Source organism: Nomia melanderi, chromosome 9 (assembly GCF_051020985.1).
Source record: "Nomia melanderi isolate GNS246 chromosome 9, iyNomMela1, whole genome shotgun sequence".
Classification (NCBI taxonomy): domain Eukaryota; kingdom Metazoa; phylum Arthropoda; class Insecta; order Hymenoptera; family Halictidae; genus Nomia; species Nomia melanderi.
The window spans coordinates 12,651,885-12,673,899 of NC_135007.1; the positions used below are offsets into that span (position 1 = coordinate 12,651,885).

The 22,015-nt window shown below is 33.7% G+C and overlaps 3 protein-coding genes across 4 annotated transcripts; all 3 read left to right on the forward strand.

Annotated features, from left to right (window-relative positions):
- The first annotated feature begins 3,128 nt into the window (after positions 1-3,128).
- On the forward strand, positions 3,129-4,401 carry Prx5 (Peroxiredoxin 5). The gene is made up of 4 exons (XM_031977353.2): positions 3,129-3,384; positions 3,515-3,649; positions 3,861-3,992; positions 4,076-4,401. Exons 1-4 carry the CDS (start codon positions 3,283-3,285, stop codon positions 4,265-4,267), a joined length of 561 nt encoding a protein of 186 aa, XP_031833213.1. The 5' UTR covers positions 3,129-3,282; the 3' UTR covers positions 4,268-4,401.
- A 477-nt stretch (positions 4,402-4,878) lies between these two features.
- LOC116427231 (structural maintenance of chromosomes 1) lies at positions 4,879-11,213 on the forward strand. The gene is made up of 20 exons (XM_031977332.2): positions 4,879-5,252; positions 5,332-5,452; positions 5,619-5,718; positions 5,804-5,982; positions 6,063-6,201; positions 6,332-6,796; positions 6,893-7,321; positions 7,392-7,603; positions 7,675-7,843; positions 7,927-8,049; positions 8,121-8,252; positions 8,334-8,399; positions 8,476-8,633; positions 8,759-8,856; positions 8,937-9,241; positions 9,632-9,907; positions 10,033-10,212; positions 10,288-10,466; positions 10,551-10,728; positions 10,817-11,213. The coding sequence occupies exons 1-20, from the start codon at positions 5,141-5,143 to the stop codon at positions 10,883-10,885; spliced, it is 3,690 nt and encodes a 1,229-aa protein (XP_031833192.1). The 5' UTR covers positions 4,879-5,140; the 3' UTR covers positions 10,886-11,213.
- A 1,163-nt stretch (positions 11,214-12,376) lies between these two features.
- Positions 12,377-21,915, forward strand: LOC116427237 (uncharacterized). Of its 2 annotated transcripts, none has more exons than XM_076370513.1 (29): positions 12,377-12,501; positions 13,599-13,849; positions 14,836-14,889; positions 15,007-15,105; positions 15,177-15,220; positions 15,308-15,373; positions 15,457-15,570; positions 15,649-15,787; positions 15,879-16,003; positions 16,098-16,304; positions 16,380-16,478; positions 16,537-16,645; positions 16,729-16,916; positions 17,004-17,220; positions 17,304-17,392; positions 17,516-17,677; positions 17,752-17,913; positions 17,984-18,181; positions 18,273-18,417; positions 18,484-18,744; positions 18,864-18,997; positions 19,071-19,340; positions 19,444-19,659; positions 19,754-19,843; positions 19,913-20,294; positions 20,407-20,625; positions 20,703-20,875; positions 20,940-21,161; positions 21,257-21,915. In XM_076370513.1, exons 2-29 carry the CDS (start codon positions 13,663-13,665, stop codon positions 21,401-21,403), a joined length of 4,518 nt encoding a protein of 1,505 aa, XP_076226628.1. In that variant the 5' UTR covers positions 12,377-12,501; positions 13,599-13,662; the 3' UTR covers positions 21,404-21,915. The 2 variants fall into 2 exon arrangements, with proteins under 2 accessions (XP_076226628.1, XP_031833209.2); XM_031977349.2 differs by lacking the exon at positions 12,377-12,501 and adding an exon at positions 12,747-12,785.
- The last annotated feature ends 100 nt before the right edge of the window (positions 21,916-22,015 follow it).

Genomic DNA, 22,015 nt, shown 5'->3' on the forward strand with positions numbered 1-22,015 from the left:
AAAAGTAAAAAATATAATAGACTACATCCCGACCGAGAATAATTTCCGACGAGCAAATATGATTCTAATATGGCGATTATGAAAGCTCAGAGCCGCAGTGCTCTGGAAACAATTAATATTCCGCGAAAAAACACTGACTTTACTTCCGAGTGCCCTAAACTTGTCAAGCGAAAATTTATCGAACATTCCATATAAATAAAAATGTATTAACGTTAATTATATAATCAAAACAATATACATATGAAAATCTACGCATCAAACACTGATTCTAAAGACCGCATTGCGCGCGGCCACAAATTTCTGGAAGAAAGCCGTTAGATAGTGACGTAGTGAAGGGGTAGAGGGGGAGAGTATGGCGTGACTGAAGTTTGAATTTGCACATTTTTTCTGATATCGCGAAAACGGTTACCACGAAACATTGCTCGAAATCATTTGGCAAAGAATGGTTAAAACGATATTATAAATATATGATTATGAGGCCACTCATCACTGGAGTTACAAGCATATATATTTTCTATTAACTTTAAGTCGCGATTTTTATAAATATTCGGAAAATATTTGCAAATATCGATGTTGCTTTGTCTCTACACGAAATGCTTCGGTGATTACGCAAATTTAAAATGAGCGAAAAACTTGCATCCGAAACTGTATATAAATATAATTAGAAAGCAACATAAAGATGAACAAAATGGAAATGCCATTAAAATCAGCATTATTTGTTCGAATATTGAGTAAGAAATAATGTCGCGACCGAAATACAATAAAATGCGAATATTTTTAATTTGAATATCTGAATACGCTAATGTCAAAATTATTTAATATTCAAAGGCATTAGTATTAATAATTATGAGAAATTGTAGAAAGCAGAAATGCTTGAATTTCATAATTTCTTCTTGAATTTCGGCATAAAAAATGAAATTAATATGCTTATAACATGACATAAAAATAATAATGAATATGAAATGAACTTATAAATTACTTAAATTAATAAAATAAAAAAAATAAATCAATAAAAAAAATTTATTTAAAAAAAATAAACATAAAAAACAAATAAATCAGTTTTACTTAACTAAATAAACTTAAATAAGTAAACTTAAATAAATAATCTTAAATAAATAATCTTAAATAAATAATCTTAAATAAATAAATATAAAAAAATATAATTAAATATAAAAAAATATAATTAAATATAAAAAAATATAATTAAATATAAAAAAATATAATTAAATATAAAAAAATATAATTAAATATAAAAAAATATAATTAAATATAAAAAAATATAATTAAATATAAAAAAATATAATTAAATATAAAAAAATATAATTAAATATAAAAAAATATAATTAAATATAAAAAAATATAATTAAGTATAAAAAAATATAAATAAACGTAATTAAATAAGTAAACAAGTAAATAAATATCACCACAGTGTCGTTAACCATCAGATTTCATCACTCTTTCGTCAAATTCTGTTTGAACCGGCACGAAGTGTCATGGCGTTATTGCGCAATGCCATTGCATCTTCCATTATCTTCCATTACAGCCTTGAAACAGAAAATACAGCATAATTTAATTAAATTATAATAATGACAGTCACATTAGAATTGTTGTCCACAGAAGTTAAAAGAAAAGAAATATTTCACTATTAAGGCAGAAAGGAACCTCACAACACAAAAGGAAGGAAATAATATGATTGAACAGGACGGTCAAATAAAAATTCTGAGAATAAGGGTAAGAAATTACCAGATTTTCCGCGAGATCCGAGCACGTCTGTCCACTTCAAATTTCGGCAAGAGACTGGACACTTGTTGAGCTCTCTGAACCGCGAGACCCTCGGAAAGTGGAGGGGAGACCAATCAGCGGCCGCCATCGCACATCAGGTGGACGACCCAGTCCCCACTCTGCTTACTAACACAGAGAGAGAAACGCATATTATTTGTATCGATGTAAGTCATTACCCCATGGAAACCAAATATTTTATTCAAGGTCGCACTTGCTATTGCGCATCTATTTTTACCAGTCGAAACTAACGACTTCCAAATTTTCGCATTTATTATATGAGCCATGCTTTCTTCTTTACAGGATGAATTAATAACACAAAACTTAGATTTAAAATTTGGATTTAACTATTTGAATTAAAATTGTTTATATAATGAAGCTTCTATTGAAATATATTTAATAATATTTTAATTTTAATTATTATATAACGAAAATAAAAGACTGTAAGAGAATGAAGAAGTACAGAATATTTACACGTGTTAACACATTAAATGCCTGACAATTTTCAAATGTTTTGCGATATACATAACATAAATATAATATCAAATTGTTTAATTGAATTGCGTTATCATTCTTCAGATGTTCATCTTTGGGAATATCATCACTTTACATTATTCATAATACGACGAATAAAGTTTACTAACAATTATTGTAAATTGATCAAATTATAGCAATTTAATTATTGTTAATTAGGTGTTATTAGTGATTCTCACAGTGCCATCGAAAAATCGAGTCCTTGTCATCGATGATCACTACGACAATCAATCTGTTAATAAAAATCCCGTTTCTACAGTGTAATATTCAATAAATACTATGTATTGTTATTGTTCGCGCCAAATGTATTCGTTCCCGCCAAATGTATCCGTTCCCGCCAAATGTTATTCGTTCCCGCCAAATGTACTCGTTCCCGCCAAATGCATTTGTTCCCGCCAATTTAAACAACGGTGTGAATTTCACGAAACAGCAGTTCCGGTATTTTTCCAGAGATCGCGCTACCAGTGATGTTCACGAAAATTTTTTGTATTTGTATAATTGTAAAATGATATAGGGATAGCTGAAATATCACTCAACATAAACAGAAAATTTATTGTTAGCATAAATAATATATTACATCTTTTCAAATTTATTTTGAACTCATGAATAAATGTAAGATTTAGTAGAATATCACTTTATGATACAGCCAATTGATTCGACCATGACTATGGCATGGTATTTCCCACGCATCGGTGTAAAATAATAATGAACATAAATCAATGTAATGACACGTAAATTACAGGTTCAACTAATTTCTACTACGCCAATAAAATGAGAGTAGAGGAAAAGGAAAAATACATTAAAAAAAAGACGAATATATTTATATAATGAGTTGAAAAGATTGCGCAAGACGGTCTTCCGATCACGCCGGTTAGTGATAGCATTAAACCGTGCAAAATTCTGTTGTATTTCATTTCATTTAAAACAGTTGATTGTTTTGGTTCGCGAAGTCAATACGCATAGAAACAGATGAACCAGCTCATAAACCGGGCAATTCTAGTCGGCGAACGATCGTCGCTTAGTTGTCTTGTAAAAGGATTTCGTACATCATCTCAAAACATGGTTATCGCTGTAAGTCGGTTACATATAATTTGTTTAATACTTGATTCAAAACAAAATAAATAATAATTTTCCATTATTATAATTGTTATAGTTACTGAAATATGGTTATAATCATTAATACATATTCCGATAAATTTAGGTCGGCGACAAGCTTCCTCCGATTGATCTTTTTGAAGATTCACCAGCTAATAAAGTGAATCTTGCAAAAATCGCATCTGGCAAAAAAATCATTGTTTTTGCAGTGCCTGGAGCATTTACGCCAGGATGTTCAAAGGTAGTTTGAATTTTCCTGCAAATCTTTTGATAATATTATTACAAAATAATATTTATTTTTCTTAACAATAAATTTGTAATTATGACCTTATGATATCCTTCATAAATGTGATTTTTTCAGACATAACTTGTAATTAATAATTACTACAGCTTTTTTATATATAAAGAGTAAAGAGAAAATAATATTGTATCTAATATGTATATTGTTTTAGACTCATCTTCCAGGATATATACAAAAATCTGGAGATTTAAAATCTAAAGGAATTGCTGAAATCTTTTGTGTGGCTGTAAATGATCCATTTGTTATGGCTGCTTGGGGAAAAGAACATGGTGCAGAAGGCAAGGTATTGTGAATTGTTCAGTAACTTAATAAATTTAGTTCTGTATTTGTTACTAGTATTATAAGTTATGTATTTGTCCAAAATAGGTGCGAATGTTGGCAGATCCTGCATGTGAATTCACAGATGCATTAGAACTATCTGTAGATCTGGCTGTATTGGGTGGTAAACGAAGCAAACGATACTCGATGCTTCTTGAAGATGGAGTAGTTAAAGAATTAAATGTTGAACCTGATAACACAGGACTTTCTTGTTCTTTGGCTGAAAATATCAAGTTGTAAAAGCCATATTAAATATTATGTAGTACATTTAATATAATTAATATGGGTTAACAATATCTTATCTTAACTTATCAATTCTGTTGTCATTGTTAAAAATGTATGTAATAAACTGAGTATTCATTATTCTGTAATAATGTTTTATTATTTAAAATTAGAATTATCATAACTACAAAAGTAGAAGATACTTTGTTACGTGTCAGACTTCTTGTTATAAGTATCTTAATGGGGCAATTCAATGCAAATTAGTATTTGATTTATACTGTATACTATATTAATGGTAATAAATAGTGGTAAATTAAAAAAAGTATTTATGAAAAAAATATGTTAAAGTAAACACATATGACGTTTTCGGGGACGTGACACAACGCTGACATAAATGCTATAGTATATGCTGAAATAAACATTTCTTTGAATACTATTTCGTTATTAAATAAATACATTAGAAAAGCATTTTAGTGAAATATGAGTAATTTAATGGTTCAAGCATTCAGCATAATTTGAAAAAATGACGCAAACTTGTATTTGATCTTTGTACTAATTGTAAAATATATTGAAAACAGACACAATTCTGTACAAATGAATGGACCAATAAAAATGCTTGAAAACTGTTGTTTATACTAGGGAAATCTTTATTAATATTTGCAGATAGACAATTTTTATTCATAACGGAATATAATCTGTACAATTCTAAAAATGTTATTCATATACGGTTAATGAAAAATCTTGGAATTGTCCACCATGTTTATGTGACTAATTTCAGGTCGAAACGTAAGACCAATTGTTGATATATCGTGCTTGTTTGTGTTGAAAACTTTATGGCGGCAATTATGCCACTTTGCTGTTACGTGTAAAATTTTTTTATTGACTTCAAAAATGCCGGCGTTTTTAAAGCATATCGAAGTAGAAAATTTTAAGTCATATAAAGGAAAACTTATCATAGGCCCTTTGAAATCATTTACTGCTGTTGTTGGACCAAATGGATCTGGTAGGTTATGTTTTTAACTGTAGCAATAGTAGTTAGTTTTGAATTCAAGACATTATATACACATTCCACTTCGATACAGGAAAATCTAATTTTATGGATGCAATCAGTTTTGTGATGGGAGAAAAAACAAGTAGTTTACGTGTAAAACGTTTTAGTGAGCTTATTCATGGGGCATCAATAGGAATGCCAGTTGCTCGAAGGTATTTCTTGGTCCATTTACTAAAATATAGACTAATATGAAAATGAAACGGATTTTTTTCATAGTAATTTGAAAAACTACAACTTTATGTATAATTGATACAAATTATTATAATGTACATAGGTAAAAATTATGGTACATGATAAAAGTGGTTGTTTACATTACAGCGCATCCGTAACTGCGGTGTTTGAATTAGAAGATGGCAACGAGAAAAGTTTTATGCGTTCTGTACAAGGGTCTTCCTCTGAACATAGAATAAATAATAATGTTGGTACAATGTTTTCATGTAAACAATATTATTAGTTCATTTAAAAAATGAACATTTTAAACATTTTATGTATTCATTGCATAGGTTGTCACTAGCCAAGTATATTTGAACGAATTAGAACAACTTGGCATTAATGTGAAAGCAAAAAATTTTCTTGTATTCCAAGGAGCTGTTGAGTCGATAGCTATGAAAAACCCAAAAGAACGTACTGCTCTTTTTGAAGAAATTAGTAATTCAGGAGCATTGAAGGCAGAGTATGAAAGGTATATTAAATCTTTTTGTGTCATTTATAAATTTTGTTTACAAAACATATGTTTGAATCATCTTTCCAAATATCTCGCAGATTGAGAACAGAAATGCTAAAAGCTGAAGAGGAAACGCAATTTTCATATCAAAAGAAAAAGGGAATTGCTGCAGAAAGGAAAGAAGCGAAACTGGAAAAAGAAGAAGCAGAGAAATATCAACGTTTGAAAGAGGAATATGTACATAGTTGATTTTTTTATGTTACTTAAGAGACTTACTAGAAGTTACTTACTACAGACTTATTTAATAACATTTAATGTATAAGTAAACTACAATAATTTTTCATTTACATTATTTCTGTTATTGTAGGTAGAAAAGCAAGTTGAATTGCAATTATTCCGTTTATTTCATAATGAGAAAAGTACAGAGAGTTTAGAGGTATCACAGAAGAAGAAACAGCATGAAATAGAAAAAATTGAAAAGAAAAAAGAAAAAGCAGAGGAATTACTAAAAGAAAAGAGGAAAGAAGCTGGAAAGTTGGGAAGAGATCTTGCTAAAATAGAACAGGATATAAGAGAAGTAGAAGTAGATATAACAAAGAAAAGACCAACATTTATTAAAGCAAAAGAACGTGTTGCGCATATGCAGAAAAAAGTAGAGTCTGCACGGAAATCTTTAGCTCAAGCACGTATCGCGGATGAAGCTCATAAGAAAGATATACATGAACTGCAGGAAGAGTTACGTCAAGTTGAAGAAGCTAAAGCCGCTTATGAAGCAAGTATTGCTGGACAATCACAGTTACAAGGAAGAGATGTACAGCTAGAAGATGAACAGGTATGTATATAAATATAATTTGTTCTAATATGGTTACAGTTTTCGAAATAATATGATAAACTAACAATAATATAATTATTGTAAATTGAATTTAAGGTTAAAGAGTACAATCGTCTGAAAGAGGAAGCTGGTAAACAATCAGCAATGTATTTGCAACTTCTTGACTCTATCAATCGTGAACAGAAATCGGATCAAGATAGACTTGATAATGAAGGACGGAAGAAAACAGAAATAGAGAATAAACATAAACAAAAAGGTCATATGAGAGATGAAGCTCTTAAAAGAGTAGAAAAATTAGAAGAACATATAAGAACATCTGAAGCTGCTTTGGAAGATCAAAAGAAATTGCGAGCGGATTTACAATCTGACGTTGGTATCTCTAAAGATAAAATACAAAATCTACAACGAGAATTAGAAAGCATCTCTGAACAATTAGGTGATGCAAAGGTTGATAAACACGAGGTATCAAGGACTAAAAAGAAAACTGAAATTGTAGAAAATTTCAAACGCCTTTTCCCAGGGGTTGTAAGTAATTTGTGTTCATTGTTGTTATTGTGAGAGTTTTATTTTAATTATTATTGTTATAACTTTTCAGTATGATCGTATGTATAATATGTGCGAACCTATTCATAAGAGATATAACGTTGCAATTACTAAAGTTCTTGGTAAATATATGGAAGCTATTGTTGTTGATACTGAGAAAACTGCTAGGCAATGTATTCAATATCTTAAGGAACAGTATCTTGAACCAGAAACATTTCTTCCTCTTGATTACATTCAAGCGAAACCATTGAAAGAAAGACTTAGGTATGTAGCTAAAACTGAAATAATTAATTTAATTGTAATATTACATTATACAACGTACTGTGTGTTTTCAGGAATATTCAAGAACCTAAAAATGTAAAATTATTGTATGATGTATTGCACTTTTCTCCAAAAGATATTGATAGGGCAGTATTATTTGCAACCAACAATGCTCTTGTATGCGAAACTCCTGAAGATGCAAATAAAGTAGCTTATGAAATGGATAAGAAAGCAAGATACGATGTATGAACATTGCTTACTTATTACTAGTTTTAAATACCAGACTAATTCCAATGATTTATATTTGTGATCGTTCTCATTTACAGTGCGTTGCATTAGATGGAACATTTTATCAAAAAGCTGGAATTATATCAGGTGGTAGTTTGGATCTTGCGAAAAAAGCAAAACGATGGGATGAAAAACAAATGTCACAACTTAAAGCACAAAAGGCAAGATACTTTTACTTTAAATATAATGTCTTTTTCGCTTAACGCTATAATGTATTTTAAACATTTTATAGGAAAAATTAACAGAGGAATTGCGTGAATCTTTAAAAAAGTCACGAAAGGAATCTGAGTTAAACACAGTTGAATCTCAAATACGGGGATTAGAAACACGGTTAAAATATAGTAAAAATGATTTGGTCGAAACTGTAAGTAGAATAATACATAGTGTAATAATTAACATTAATTTATTAAATAATTACTTAAATATTATATTACATTTATTACAGCAAAAACAAATTTCAGCGCTTGAGGTAGAACTGGAGGGTCTTCAAAACGAATTGAATATGTTTGGTGTAAGTGTGATGTCTTTTTTGTGTGTATTGAAATTTATCGAAACTGTAATTGAATTTGTAAAATTTGCATCTGTAGCCAACAATAACTGCAATTGAGAAAACAATGGCCGAAAGGGATCAAAAAATACAAAATATTAAAGAGAAAATGAATAACGTCGAAGATGACGTATTTGCCAGTTTTTGTGAACAAATAGGAGTATCTAATATTCGTCAGTACGAAGAAAGGGAGTTACGGTATGCATTATTTATGATAATATTAAAAATTATCTTAAAGCCTTAAACTTTGTAGCTAATAGAAATTATGTTTATTATACATATTTATCTAATCAGAAAATGCAATTATAATGATCAAATTTCAGATCACAACAAGAAAGAGCAAAAAAGAGAATGGAATTTGAGAACCAATGTAATCGCATTTACAATCAGCTAGACTTTGAGAAGCAACGAGACACAGAAAGTAAGCATTTAATTAATTGCTCGCTTTGAATAATAGTTGAGTAAAGGTATTTACTAATTTCTTCGTATATCATTTGTTAGGTAATGTTTTACGTTGGGAACGAGCAGTTCAAGATGCAGAAGATAAACTTGAGTCTGCTCGGCAAACTGAATCTAATCAGAAAGCTGAAATAGATCACGATGAAACTCAAATGGAACAATATAAATCGGCACGAAATGCAAAGAAAATGGAAGTCGACCAAAAAGAAGATGAAATCGGTAAAGCTAGGCGTGAGGTTGGAGCAATTGCGAAGGATATACAAGCTGCTCAAAAGCAGTTGAATGGTATCGAAGCCAAAATTGAACAAAAGAAAGCTGAACGGCATGCTATACTGATGCAGTGTAAGGTATGTCATAAAATAAAATAAATGTATGTTTACTTTACCTTTCTATGGTCATACCATATGGAACCTTTGTATACATATATGTAGAACGGTGATTACACTTCTGTGATCTTGTTATTAGCTGAGAGTTCGTTTGGTGATTACTAGAAATGTGAATGACTACAGAAATATCAGTTTTCGCTGACTCACATTATAGTAAAATGAAATTCGAACTCTCTCGTTCATTTATTACTATTCATTTCTTTAATTGTCTGCAAGATTGCAATGTAATTACAAAACACGTAACTAAACATAATTACAAAGAGAGAACTTTGTAGTTCTCAACATTTTATCTAATTACCGTTTTTAAATAGTTATATGTATAGAAACAATAATAACAATAATAACACTTAGATGGAAGATATTTCAATTCCAATGCTTCATGGAAATATGGAGGATATTGCCAACGAAACGAGTGCATCTAATAACACAGATAGTAATATCGACTCATCTTTAAGTACTCAACAACAATATGAGCGTGAGAAACGAATAACTATAGATTATGCCTTTCTACCTGAGAATTTAAAAGATGTAGATGAAGATGACATTAAAAAAACTACTGACAAGTTAACAAAGTCGATTAACGATTTACAAAGTACTATTCAACGAATTCAGGCTCCTAATATGAAGGTAATGAATAATTTCATAAAGTTCTGCAAACCGTAATCGTTTCACAACAAATGAAAAGTAGTAATAAAAACATATGGATTAAAAACAAAAAGTCATTAATGTTCGAGTATTTATGATATTTTTAGGCGATACAAAAATTATATCTCGCTAAGGAAAAATTACAAGAAACTAACGAAGAATTTGAACAGTCACGGAAAAAGGCAAAGAAAGCAAAAACACAATTCGAAAAAATAAAGAAGGAGAGACATGACAGGTTTATGGCCTGTTTTGAACATGTGGCTAATGAAATTGATCCAATTTATAAGGTTGCTTTTTGTAAATAGATTATATTAATTTTTTATTTACACACAAATAATATATCAAAATCATTGGGATTTTAGAGTTTAGCAAAAAATCAATCGGCCCAAGCATTTCTTGGTCCAGAAAATCCAGAAGAACCGTATCTAGATGGTATTAATTATAATTGCGTTGCACCGGGAAAAAGATTTCAACCAATGTCTAATTTGTCTGGAGGAGAGAAAACAGTTGCTGCATTGGCTTTATTATTTGCAATTCATAGGTAATTTTATATACGCAATTATCACTTTTAGTATGTTTGTATTTTTCAAGTTGAATATTAATGACATCGTTTATGTGTTTACAGTTTTCAGCCAGCACCATTTTTTGTATTGGATGAAATAGATGCAGCACTGGATAATACTAATATAGGAAAAGTTGCAAGTTATATACGTGATAAGACAAGTTCATTACAAACTATTGTTATATCTTTGAAGGAAGAGTTTTATTCACATGCTGATGCGTTAATTGGCATTTGTCCTGATGTGAGCTGATGTCCATTCATATTATACATTTGTGAATTTATAAATGTGCAACATTTATCAAAATTATTAATCACTTTTTAAATTTCAGGTTGGCGAATGTTTAGAAAGTAAAGTATTAACTCTCGATTTATCTGCATATCCTACGCACATTAATTAATGAACATATTATAGATTTAATATTTATATATTTCACCTTTAATTGTTATGTCTTTTTTTTTCATATTGTAATTTTAATTTACATGAAAAGACAGTAGGTGTTATGGGTAATATCGAAATAGATAATATCCACTTTTATAAATTATTTCGTGAAACTTATAACCAAAATTAATAACTCGCTAAGATAAAAATCAAGTAATATATGAAATATTAAATATTTTATTTTTATTTGATTTACTTTCTCGTGGTGTTTTGTTTTTCACAACTACATAATAGTGTGATTCTATTTTAATCATCAATAGATGAGGATTTGACAAAGATTTATTATTTAACTTCTAATTTACAACAGAAAAATTGCCTTGAGCATTGTAAAAGAAATTGTAGTTCTATAATAAATTATTAATATAAACATAAAAATAAATCAAAATATTTTTAAGTATGTCAGATAGAATTATCATTGTTACATGTATACAAACGTGCACTTATTGTTTATGATAATTCTCATAATGGTGTCAGTATACATAAATTTTTCACTTTCCTTGGATATACGAATAACTTCATAGATCTAAACATAAGAAATTGATTAACTTTTGTATTTGTATAAAAGCGACGAAAGGGTAATAGTTAATAAAGTCATAATAACAAAAATAAGTAAGAATGATCGTTAGAATATGAATCTAATTAACTTCTAATATTAAAAAAATGATCTTTTTTCTATTTTTCTATATTTTCAATTAGATTCACTTAATTAGATTTATAAATGCATTATGAATCTTAACAGGAAATTTATTAGATTTTTCAAATATCAATCTGACAAATTTATTCATATTACTTCTCTCTGTATAAATTAAATAATAGCGAAGAAATTATTAAATGGGTATTAGCATAACAATAACAATAATAGTTAAGAACAAATGAAGTTATGTTGTATCGTATCTTCTCCATCTTTATTTCAAATTTGAAGTACGAATATGATGTATCATACAAATATACGGATATTGAAACCATGCGATACCCATTGAGACCAAAAGTGCGTGTAACATTCAATTAATCTCAACAGTCGAGATGAAACTGATGCAGTAACCATCCCAGGATCTGCAGTTCTCGTTCGAATATATTTAACAGTTTGGTGTAATTATCATTAAAGAGATATCTGATTCACTGACTGGCAAATACGTATACCACTTGAAAAAAAAAAACGACTCATGTATAATATAGTTCATCGTCCGGTATGTAATATAATGGAGTTTTCACATATCGAAATTTAACGTTTGTAAGATAAATTGCGGAAATATTGTGTTTCTTTGTAATGTAATTATGAGAAACAACAATAATATATAGTTGTTATAAGTGAAACCGACTGTGAACAATCCGTTTCTGTACTCTTGATGACCTTGCCCTAAACCACACTCACCCTACAGTTAAGGAATTTTAGAGGTTTTGCATGTTTACAGTCAGGAGGTTCAATATCTGTGAGATATTACTAAGTCAACACCGAATAATAGTATGCTGGCCCAGTTTCACTATTAGAAATAGTGGTAGCTCTGATTTATAGTTGCATCTAACGAAGCCAGAGACGCGGGTCAATGTAGCCTATTACGGTTAACGCTTTGTAAAGTAAGTCGCACTCCGGGAATGCGGCCAAAATGATGATTGTCATTTAATAAACTTATTAAGTGGGAACGACGCATCTCTGTATCGGGAATAGTCTCATAGAATTGCCTGATAAAAATGAGAAAGAACCGCGAACTGGGTCGACGCACTATTTGCGTATTCTGTGAATTGGATTTACGGTTACAGCAGGAACGAGTCCGCTACGTCACTTCCATAAACTTTATGCGCTCGATATGTATGATTAAGTCATCGCTAATTACTGCAACAATTCAATCAACTCTTCTTATGTAAATACTTTATTCACGCACACATAAATTACCATTCTTACAAATACTTTTCACGAACAATTTACTTCAGTGATTAATAACACATTTGTTTCTTCGATCGATGAATACACAAGCATCAATAACGATTTCATTCAATGTTACATAACGTTGCATTTATACATAAGCTACGATCGCCGACAGTAGGGTGCTTAACAAATATATTCATTATACTCGCACCTTTTGGTCATAAATAATTATTTAAAGAGCTTGAAAAACATTTCTGACATCTTAAACTTTGACCAACAAAAAGCTACAAGAAGATGCATTGTATTCAAAGTATACTGCTTCTTCCGCATTGACACGTTGGCTGCGGCAACCAAGTCACATGCGGGTGACACAATTCTTTGTTGACACATAAAAATTAAGTTTTATGGTAACTAATCGAGTCAACCAATTCGAGACGCCAGGAAGATGCAAGAGTAATCACTGTAGTAAATGGTAACTTTCGGTCCGTTCCATTGAGCGAATTGTCTGTTTTATGAGATTTTTATGGGCGCTAATAGTTATAGTAAAATACTCCTTCGCAAATCTTTTGTTCGAATGTGCGTGGAAGAGATTAGTAGCTAAATGGTCGGCTAGAAAAGTGGGAAAAATTATGAAGAAGAAAAATTGCGTGCAAAGAAAGGGATCAAAGGGAAGGGATGAGATCGAACCTCCAGGCAGTGGGAGGATTGCATCTACAATCGTAAAACGGAGGATGATGACCTCCCTTGAGTTACAAAGCATCTGCTAAATAGATGATACACCAGTTGTCATAAGTCTAGTTGCCCTCAGCTTCAGATGAAGCCGAGTTGTCTCTAGGATCAGACACTGCCGGGTTTGGTCGTCGCGGTTCTTCATGGGGCGGAAGGCCCTTCAACTGGCCACGACTTTCGTCGTGTTCCAGGTTCTCCTGCTGCAAGTACACTGTATCAGGACCAAACTGAGAAAACAACGGTCCAGGCCGGTGCAAGCTCAACAACCTGCGAACGGGAATTACGATTACGATTATTACGAGAGTTACGATGAGTATGAAGACAGGAACGGTGAGTGTTACCATTCGTAAGTTCTTTTAAATAAGACGTTCTTCGATGCAGTGGGAAACAGGTCTTTGATCTAGATTATTGTTATCTTACGAGAACGTTTTTAAATGTATGATGTTACAATTTGGATTAATGCTTCCGATATTGAGGATCCTTTTGGTGTCCTTGTATTGGATCGACCAGAAAAAACATTAATCGTATATTTATGTCATTCTTTTAGTTTTGTTGAGAAGGGTGTAAATCTTGCAAATAAATGATCGGTTTGCGTAGAAATTGGTTTTTGGAGAAATTATATATCATTCTTCTTATGTTTCCAACGATTTGAGTGAATGTCAATGTATCCTTTGAAGTATTAGCTTTATAACATATTATTGTGAGTAAATTTGATGAAAAATGAGATCTGTCGCTTACGACAACATCTGTTACTCTTAAAAAGCACCCTTCCAAAAGAGTAACAACGATATGATTGCAAATTTCACGATAATTCATATGCAAATCATTTCCGTTGAATGAGAAGTATTTGGAAGAAAATAAAAATGTGTTTAAAGGAAGCACTTATTTATATATACGACGATAAGGTCTTTTTCACTACTATAATCGCATGTCGTTACTATATTCTTCATTAAAACATAAAATTAATTGTTGTACTAAATGCAGGGCAATTAGAGGAAGGATTAATAATTCTCGTAAGTAACACCGGAAGTCTTGAATCGGATGCTCTGCTTAGCACTTCGTATAATGCAATTAATCAATTGTGTTAATTGATAAAAATCAACAATTGCCGTTTTTATTGTAGCCTATTAACTGATACGCGCATCAATAATAGCCATATACTCATGCTTCCCGGTTTAATTTTCTTGTAAATTATAGCCATTGCCTTTATTGCTGCTGATTTATTTTCAAACTTTTAAACATAATATTTATATGCTTCCCGTGGTTCGTGCTAAACTTTATATTTGTAAATTTATAATTTTACATTTTATGTTTAGAAACGGTACCAATGCCTTCACTCATAACTACCCCAGCTAACACTGATAGTACAGGTAAATACTATTTAATTTAAAAATCAACTGATGTTGCCGAATAACTTCGAATTTTTTATTCTAAATACAATTTTCCTAACGTTCTTTAAAGACATATTTATTGTTACACACTTAAAGATAGAGACGAGTCATCCGCGGAGGGATTGCGATCCGTCTATGGATCAGCATCTCCCACCGATCTACCAACCCCAACAACAACTCGATTTTTTCATCCAGGTGTGTGAAATTTGAACAATAAATATACACGCGTGTTTATAAATTTGTAAATGACATACTTGTATCTACAGAATTGTCTGATGTCATAAGTGCAACTTCAGAAAGAGATAATCCGGTAAGCACCAACTAAAATTTAAAATTGATAAACATTTCTAATATCAAATTATTCTTTCTAATAAGCAATTATTTATTATTTGGTTAGCCACCGACGGAAATCGTGCCTGGTGAAAGTAATGTAGTAAATTCGGTTGCCATGCCTGGACCGAGGGTGAATAATTTATTACATTTCATTATAAAAACTTGATCAATATAAGTACCTAATTTTTATGATTCCTTTTACGTTTGAATTAGGGTGAACCTGGTCGACCAGGTGACATTGGCCGTCCAGGCGATGCTGGATTTCCTGGACAACCAGGGACACCAGGAGTGCCAGGACCTCCGGGACCACCAGGCTCCGTACCTGATGTAACAATTTATTAAATGTTCACTTAATAAATGGTTTGTGTAAATAACATTTGCATTTACATGAACGAATTAATACAGGTATCGATGTACTATCAACAATTGGCTTTGTCCCAAGCAAATCAAGATAAAGGTCCAACAGGAGCTGCAGCACCGCTGTATGGTCCAGAAGCTTATCTACAAACTCAAGTTGGTCCCGTCGGTCCCCGTGGTCCAGCGGGTATTTTTTTTTATTCCTTGGGAATCATTCTTTATGAAAGTATTTGATAAATAATATGACAAATTTATTGATAATTTCGTACATGAAATAGGCCCGCCGGGTCCATCTGGACCACAAGGCTTTCAAGGTGTACGTGGTGAACCTGGAGAACCTGGACCTGTCGGTCCTCCAGGTGCACCAGGTCCTCGAGGATTACCTGGCTTGTCTGGAAAAGATGTACATATAAATTTCATACCATTTTCAATCATAATAAGCTGAAGAAATAATTTCCTGTGTATTTGGATTTTCTCCATAAATTCGTTTTTATCAGGGCAATACTGGTGAAGACGGAGAACCGGGTCCCCCGGGATCAGCTGGCCCAGTTGGTCCGAGAGGTCTCCCAGGGATGCCTGGACTTCCTGGAGCTAAAGGACATCGTGGATTTCCTGGACTAGACGGAGCAAAAGGAGAACAGGGTGTGTCAGGAGAAAAGGGATCTCTAGGTGCACCTGGTCCTATGGGTCCGATGGGTCCAACGGCAAATATCCAATATTAGTGTTTGTATAAATATTCATAAATCAATGTTCTAGTAAAAATGTTGTTACTTGTATAGGGTCCCGCGGGTCCACGTGGTGAACGAGGTAGAGAAGGCCCATCAGGACCACCAGGAATTAGAGGAGTAGACGGAATTCCTGGGCCTCCTGGACAACCTGTAAGTTAACATTGAATCACGCACATTTCCGGTGATTATTATTGCAATTTCGTTGCAGGGTGCGGTAGGTAAGTCAGGTCCACCCGGTTATCCAGGTAGTCCTGGTATGAAAGGAGATCAAGGAGCTCAAGGACCGAAAGGAAGTCAAGGGTTACAAGGCCCGCGAGGTATATTTACATTTTTATCAATACTATTTTCTTTTTTCATAAGGATATTCATTTTACTAATGTTTATTTCCTGTGTTTTCTAGGGGAAACCGGTCGTCCGGGACAGCCTGGCGAATCAGGACCACAAGGGCCACAGGGGAAAGATGGTATACCTGGAGATAAAGGAAGTGTTGGATCGCCTGGTTTGGTCGGCACGCCAGGTTTCCCGGGAGCTCGAGGACAACCAGGAATACCTGGCAATCCTGGTACGCCTGGAATGAAAGGAATGCCGGTAATTTTTCATGCTATGTTTAAAAGTTATAATTTCATGAGATAAAATCAGATGCTATAAGCATTGTTACACCATTACTGCGCTTAGGGACTTTCGGGTGAAAGAGGATTCAAGGGTGACAGCGGATCTAAAGGTGATTCAGGTACACCAGGGCCACGTGGTTTGCCTGGTCCTCCTGGAAACGAAGGAAAAAGAGGGAAACGAGGAATGCGTGGTCCAAGTGGTGCATCGGGTCCCCCTGGAGAACGTGGCAGTCCTGGAGCACCTGGCCTTTCTGGACCAGATGGACCTATGGGACCTAAAGGTAAATTGCCTTTTGTTTTATTGTTAGAACATTATCACATTTATAATTGATATTTTTATTAATCTATTTAATATGTTATTTAGGTCAATCTGGAGATCGCGGGATGTCTGGTTTACCAGGACCTAAAGGTAGTACAGGAGATCCCGGTCGTCCGGGACCAGCCGGATTACAGGTAACTATTAAATATATTGTATACAAAATCGAAATGCTATTATTTTGAAAATCAAGCAATTATTTAATAGATAAAATATATTTCTTGACAATAGAAAGTAAAAAATTCAACATAATTTTACAGGGAACTCGTGGGATCATGGGCCGTCCTGGTGCCCCAGGGAAGCCTGGGAATCCAGGGGATAGAGGAATTCAAGGTGCTGATGGAAGACCTGGTGAACAAGGCCCAACTGGTATACAAGGTTTACCTGGACCAATAGGTCTGCCAGGAGAGAAAGGATACCCGGTATTAGTAGTTTCAATCTTTTTATAATTAAAACATATAGAAATCATGTTTTATATAAATTATGTTTGCAAAAGGGTGAAGCAGGCAAAGCCGGAGAACCAGGAAATCCTGGACCACCTGGTCCTAGAGGCGATACAGGAAAGGAAGGAGCACCTGGTCCACAAGGTTCACCTGGTCCATCAGGAGCAGATGGTGAACGAGGTCCTCCTGGTGTACCTGGTGCTAGAGGTTTCCAGGTATGCTTCAAATATCAATTTTATAAACGTAAGAAATTATAACAGTTTTTAACTAATATGATATAATTAGGGTTTTCCAGGTGCGATTGGTAACCCAGGTACACCAGGCAAGGATGGAGAACCGGGTGTACAAGGACCGCCAGGTCTAATTGGTATACCTGGTAACAGAGGTGAGCGCGGATTTCCGGGGGAAAGAGGGCAAGCAGGTGTGCCAGGACCTGTAGGACCAAAAGGTGAACGAGGATCACAAGGACTTGATGGACCTCCTGTAAGGTTTTCTCCGTGTATTTTTTTCAAATTGTTCGTTCTTTAAACATAATAATTATTAGAATATATCTTCTGAATCTTATGGGTTTTAGGGATCACCAGGTGAAAAGGGAGATAGAGGAACCCCTGGTCCGTCTGGACTTTTAGGTTTGCCGGGATTGCGGGGCGTTCCTGGAGAATCAGGCCCAAAAGGAGAAAGAGGATCCATTGGCCCATCCGGTCCCGAGGGACCATCAGGTCGTATTGTGAAAACTGTATATTTTACTCAACGGTGTTACTAAATATTGTAATACTTTTTTACAGGACGCATTGGAGAACGTGGACCACAAGGTTTAGTTGGCCCACCAGGCCCCCCAGGTGAACCAGCTGAACGAGGAGATCCTGGTTTACCTGGTTCTCCAGGAGAAGTTGGAGCTCCTGGTAGCCCAGGGGAAAGAGGACCACAAGGTTTGCAAGGATCTCAAGGATTTCCAGGACCACAAGGACTTGTTGGTTTACCGGGATTAAAAGGCGATCGAGGTTATCCGGGTTTAAAAGGAGATCAAGGAAATTCAGGTCTTCCAGGTAATATAAATATATCACGTATACTGTTCACAATTCTAGATTAAATATCTAAATAGCGAACGTATTACTTTGCAAAGTATTCTTTCCTGCCTCATGACCATACATTACTTCACGCACAGGAACTCCTGGTGAAATGGGACCACCCGGCTTAATTGGACTGACGGGAGCTAAAGGAGTGAGAGGTGAACCAGGTCTTCGAGGAGAACCTGGCATTATGGGACCACCTGGGATACCAGGAGTAGTTGGAGCAGCTGTGATTTTCATTTTTCTATTAGTTTTTTTTTGTGTAGAATGTAAGGAAGAAATATCGACGAAAACATTTGTAGGGACCACCAGGTGCAGTTGGACCACTAGGTCCTCCTGGACTACCAGGTAATAAGGGTACTGCTGGAGAAACAGGACGACCTGGAAGTCCTGGTCCAATTGGAATCCCCGGTTTACCCGGAGCAGACGGAAACAAAGGCGAAAGTGGATCTCAAGGACCACCAGGTTCACCTGGACCTCAAGGACCTCAAGGTACACCTGGTGAAAGAGGTACACCAGGAATACCAGGACCTTCTGGACCAGTAGGTGCTAGAGGATTACGAGGTGCAACTGTAAGTTAATTAAAAGTCTACCTTCTAAATATCCATGTACAATAATTGAAAAATATACATTGTAATGAATATTAATTCTTACATCATTTGTGACTTACGGTAGGGTGAATCTGGAATACCCGGAAAACCAGGAGCAGAAGGTCCACCAGGACCTCCTGGTTTAATAGGACCAATCGGCCCAGCAGGACCTCCCGGAGAAATTGGAGTAGAAGGACCTACTGGTAAACCAGGACCTCCTGGAATATCTGGTCGTCCTGGAGATAAAGGACCACCTGGAATTGTTGGACCACAGGGATTACCTGGTCCTGCAGGTTTACCGGTGAGGGAAAACCATTTTTAAAGCTCTCTGAACTATACAGTTTAATGAGTTTTAAATGCTAATGTGCTAACATATCCACGATTTCTTTAATAAGGGACCTCCTGGCCAAGCAGGACCACCAGGGGCAGTTGGAGAAAGAGGTTCAAAAGGAGAAGCTGGTCCGCAGGGTGTAGAAGGACAACAAGTACGTTTTATAATTTATTCTTTTAATACAGTCTATTGTAATACTAACTATAATTTACTTCCATTTTAGGGACCTAGAGGAAAACCTGGACCTATAGGATTAGAAGGTCCGAAAGGTGATCGCGGAGAGGAAGGCTTGAAAGGTGCCAAAGGACATAGAGGGTTTACAGGTTTGCAAGGTTTACCTGGATCCGTTGGTCCACCAGGAGAGAAAGGTATTCCCGGACCACCTGGACTACCTGGTAAAGATGGAGAACCTGGAATCAGGGGTAGTCCTGGTAGAGATGGTAGTCCTGGACCAATTGGATTAACGGGTAATCCTGGATCAAAGGGACCTTCTGGTGATGAAGGTCGTCATGGACTACCAGGTCCGCCTGGTCCTCCAGGACCTCCAGGTCCACCTGGTGAACTTGGATTAGGGTACGATGCTGCTTCGTTAGCTGCACTTTTAGGTGAATTTATAGTTTCGTTAATAGTGCACGTTAATTGGATTATAGTAGCAGTATGTAGTATTTGTTATTATTATCAAAATGGCTTAAATGTATTTTTGTTTTATATGCGTAGGGCAAGGTCAAACTAAAGGTCCGGACCCACTGATTGGTGATGAACCTCCTAGGATATTTACTCAAGAAATGTCAGAAGAAGAAAGACGAGAATTTATATTAAAAGCATACAAACAATTGACCTTATCTTTCAAAAAATATATAAAACCAGATGGTGACAAAAATTCGCCTGCGAAAACATGTAGGGACCTTTACGTTGCTTATCCCGACAAGCCTTCTGGTCAGTTTAAACAATTTGATCAATTTATATAAGTAAGAAACACAATACTCCATATTTTAAACATATGGTTATTCTAGGAGAGTATTGGATAGATCCAAATGAAGGTGATTCTAGGGATGCTATTTTAGTATATTGTGATGCTAAAAAACGTGCGACATGCTTGTTACCAAATCCAGTACGTTCACCAGAAATGAAATACATTACTGATCAACAAGAAACTTGGTTAAGTGAAATTGAGAATGGAATGAAGGTTTGTATAACTCATATTTGAATTACTGCCTTTTACGTTCTGACATGTATTTTTTCTTCCATAGATTACTTATAAATCAGATAGCAATCAAGTTGGCTTCCTACAATTGTTATCAAAGAACGCTTATCAAAATATAACATATAATTGTAAAAATAGTGTGGCATATTTTGATTCTGAAAGAAAAACATACAGAAAAGGTATGAAACTATTGACATGGAATGATGTTGAATTAACACCACGTGGAAATCAACGTCTTAGATATGAAATGATAAAAGATGAGTGTCAGGTATGTCTTCAAGTATAAATTTTAAATAATGATGCTTTAGCATTGCATATATTTTTATGTAACTTGTACTGAATACGTGTTATTATTTGCTACAGTTACGTGGTGCAGAATGGGGCAAAACTATAATCTCATATGAAACTGACAAACCTGTAAGATTGCCTATAATAGATATTGCTCTACGAGACATTGGAAAACCAGACCAAAGTTTTTACATAGAAATTGGCGCTGTTTGTTATGAATAAATGCATCCTTCAGCATACATGGCTATCATACTATATGGCATAAAAGTATCTGTACTTTGGCATTTTTAATCATTTCTTTGAATAATTTCATAGATACTGCTCAAAACATTTAGGACTTTAAATTTAGCTCATATGGTCTATTAGCATTAAAATTGCAAACAGACATTACTATATATTAATTTATATGTAAAGTTCTGTGTTTCGAGTAACATTATAAAATAAATGGTAAAATAGTATTATTTCTAATTCTTAAAGTAATTGTTTTATTGTAATCATACAACAGTGTAAGGCATTTGCGACGTATTTATCACATTTTATACGTTAAGATTAGTATGCTATTATTTTCTTGCATACTTGGAGGTGATTTTATAAAATAATACATCCTAAATGTAAATGTAAGAAACATTATATGTAGTGTATATGTACTTATAGAATTTTGTAAATCCTAGTAATATTAAGAATAATAATTTGATTTATAATTACAAAATTAATTTATAAAAATTAAATTTAAATAAATTTGTTCATGCATAATGATATAAATACTTCTTTATGGTATCCCAAACTTTTGATTAATGTTAAGGGAAAATAAAGACCTTATATCTCTGATTCTGA

What these genes read in the sequence shown, in the direction of transcription:
- Prx5 (XM_031977353.2), top strand. Translation starts at nt 3,283, where the DNA reads ATGAACCAGCTCATAAACCGGGCAATTCTAGTCGGCGAACGATCGTCG. An exon ending in TTACGCCAGGATGTTCAAAG is followed by an intron (nt 3,650 to 3,860) that starts GTAGTTTGAATT and finishes ATATTGTTTTAG; the next exon opens with ACTCATCTTCCAGGATATAT. An exon ending in AACATGGTGCAGAAGGCAAG is followed by an intron (nt 3,993 to 4,075) that starts GTATTGTGAATT and finishes TGTCCAAAATAG; the next exon opens with GTGCGAATGTTGGCAGATCC.
- LOC116427231 (XM_031977332.2), top strand. Translation starts at nt 5,141, where the DNA reads ATGCCGGCGTTTTTAAAGCATATCGAAGTAGAAAATTTTAAGTCATAT. An exon ending in ACGAATTGAATATGTTTGGT is followed by an intron (nt 8,400 to 8,475) that starts GTAAGTGTGATG and finishes TTGCATCTGTAG; the next exon opens with CCAACAATAACTGCAATTGA. An exon ending in TTCAGGCTCCTAATATGAAG is followed by an intron (nt 9,908 to 10,032) that starts GTAATGAATAAT and finishes TGATATTTTTAG; the next exon opens with GCGATACAAAAATTATATCT.
- LOC116427237 (XM_076370513.1), top strand. Translation starts at nt 13,663, where the DNA reads ATGGGGCGGAAGGCCCTTCAACTGGCCACGACTTTCGTCGTGTTCCAG. An exon ending in AGGGTGTAGAAGGACAACAA is followed by an intron (nt 19,844 to 19,912) that starts GTACGTTTTATA and finishes CTTCCATTTTAG; the next exon opens with GGACCTAGAGGAAAACCTGG. An exon ending in AAATTGAGAATGGAATGAAG is followed by an intron (nt 20,876 to 20,939) that starts GTTTGTATAACT and finishes TTTCTTCCATAG; the next exon opens with ATTACTTATAAATCAGATAG.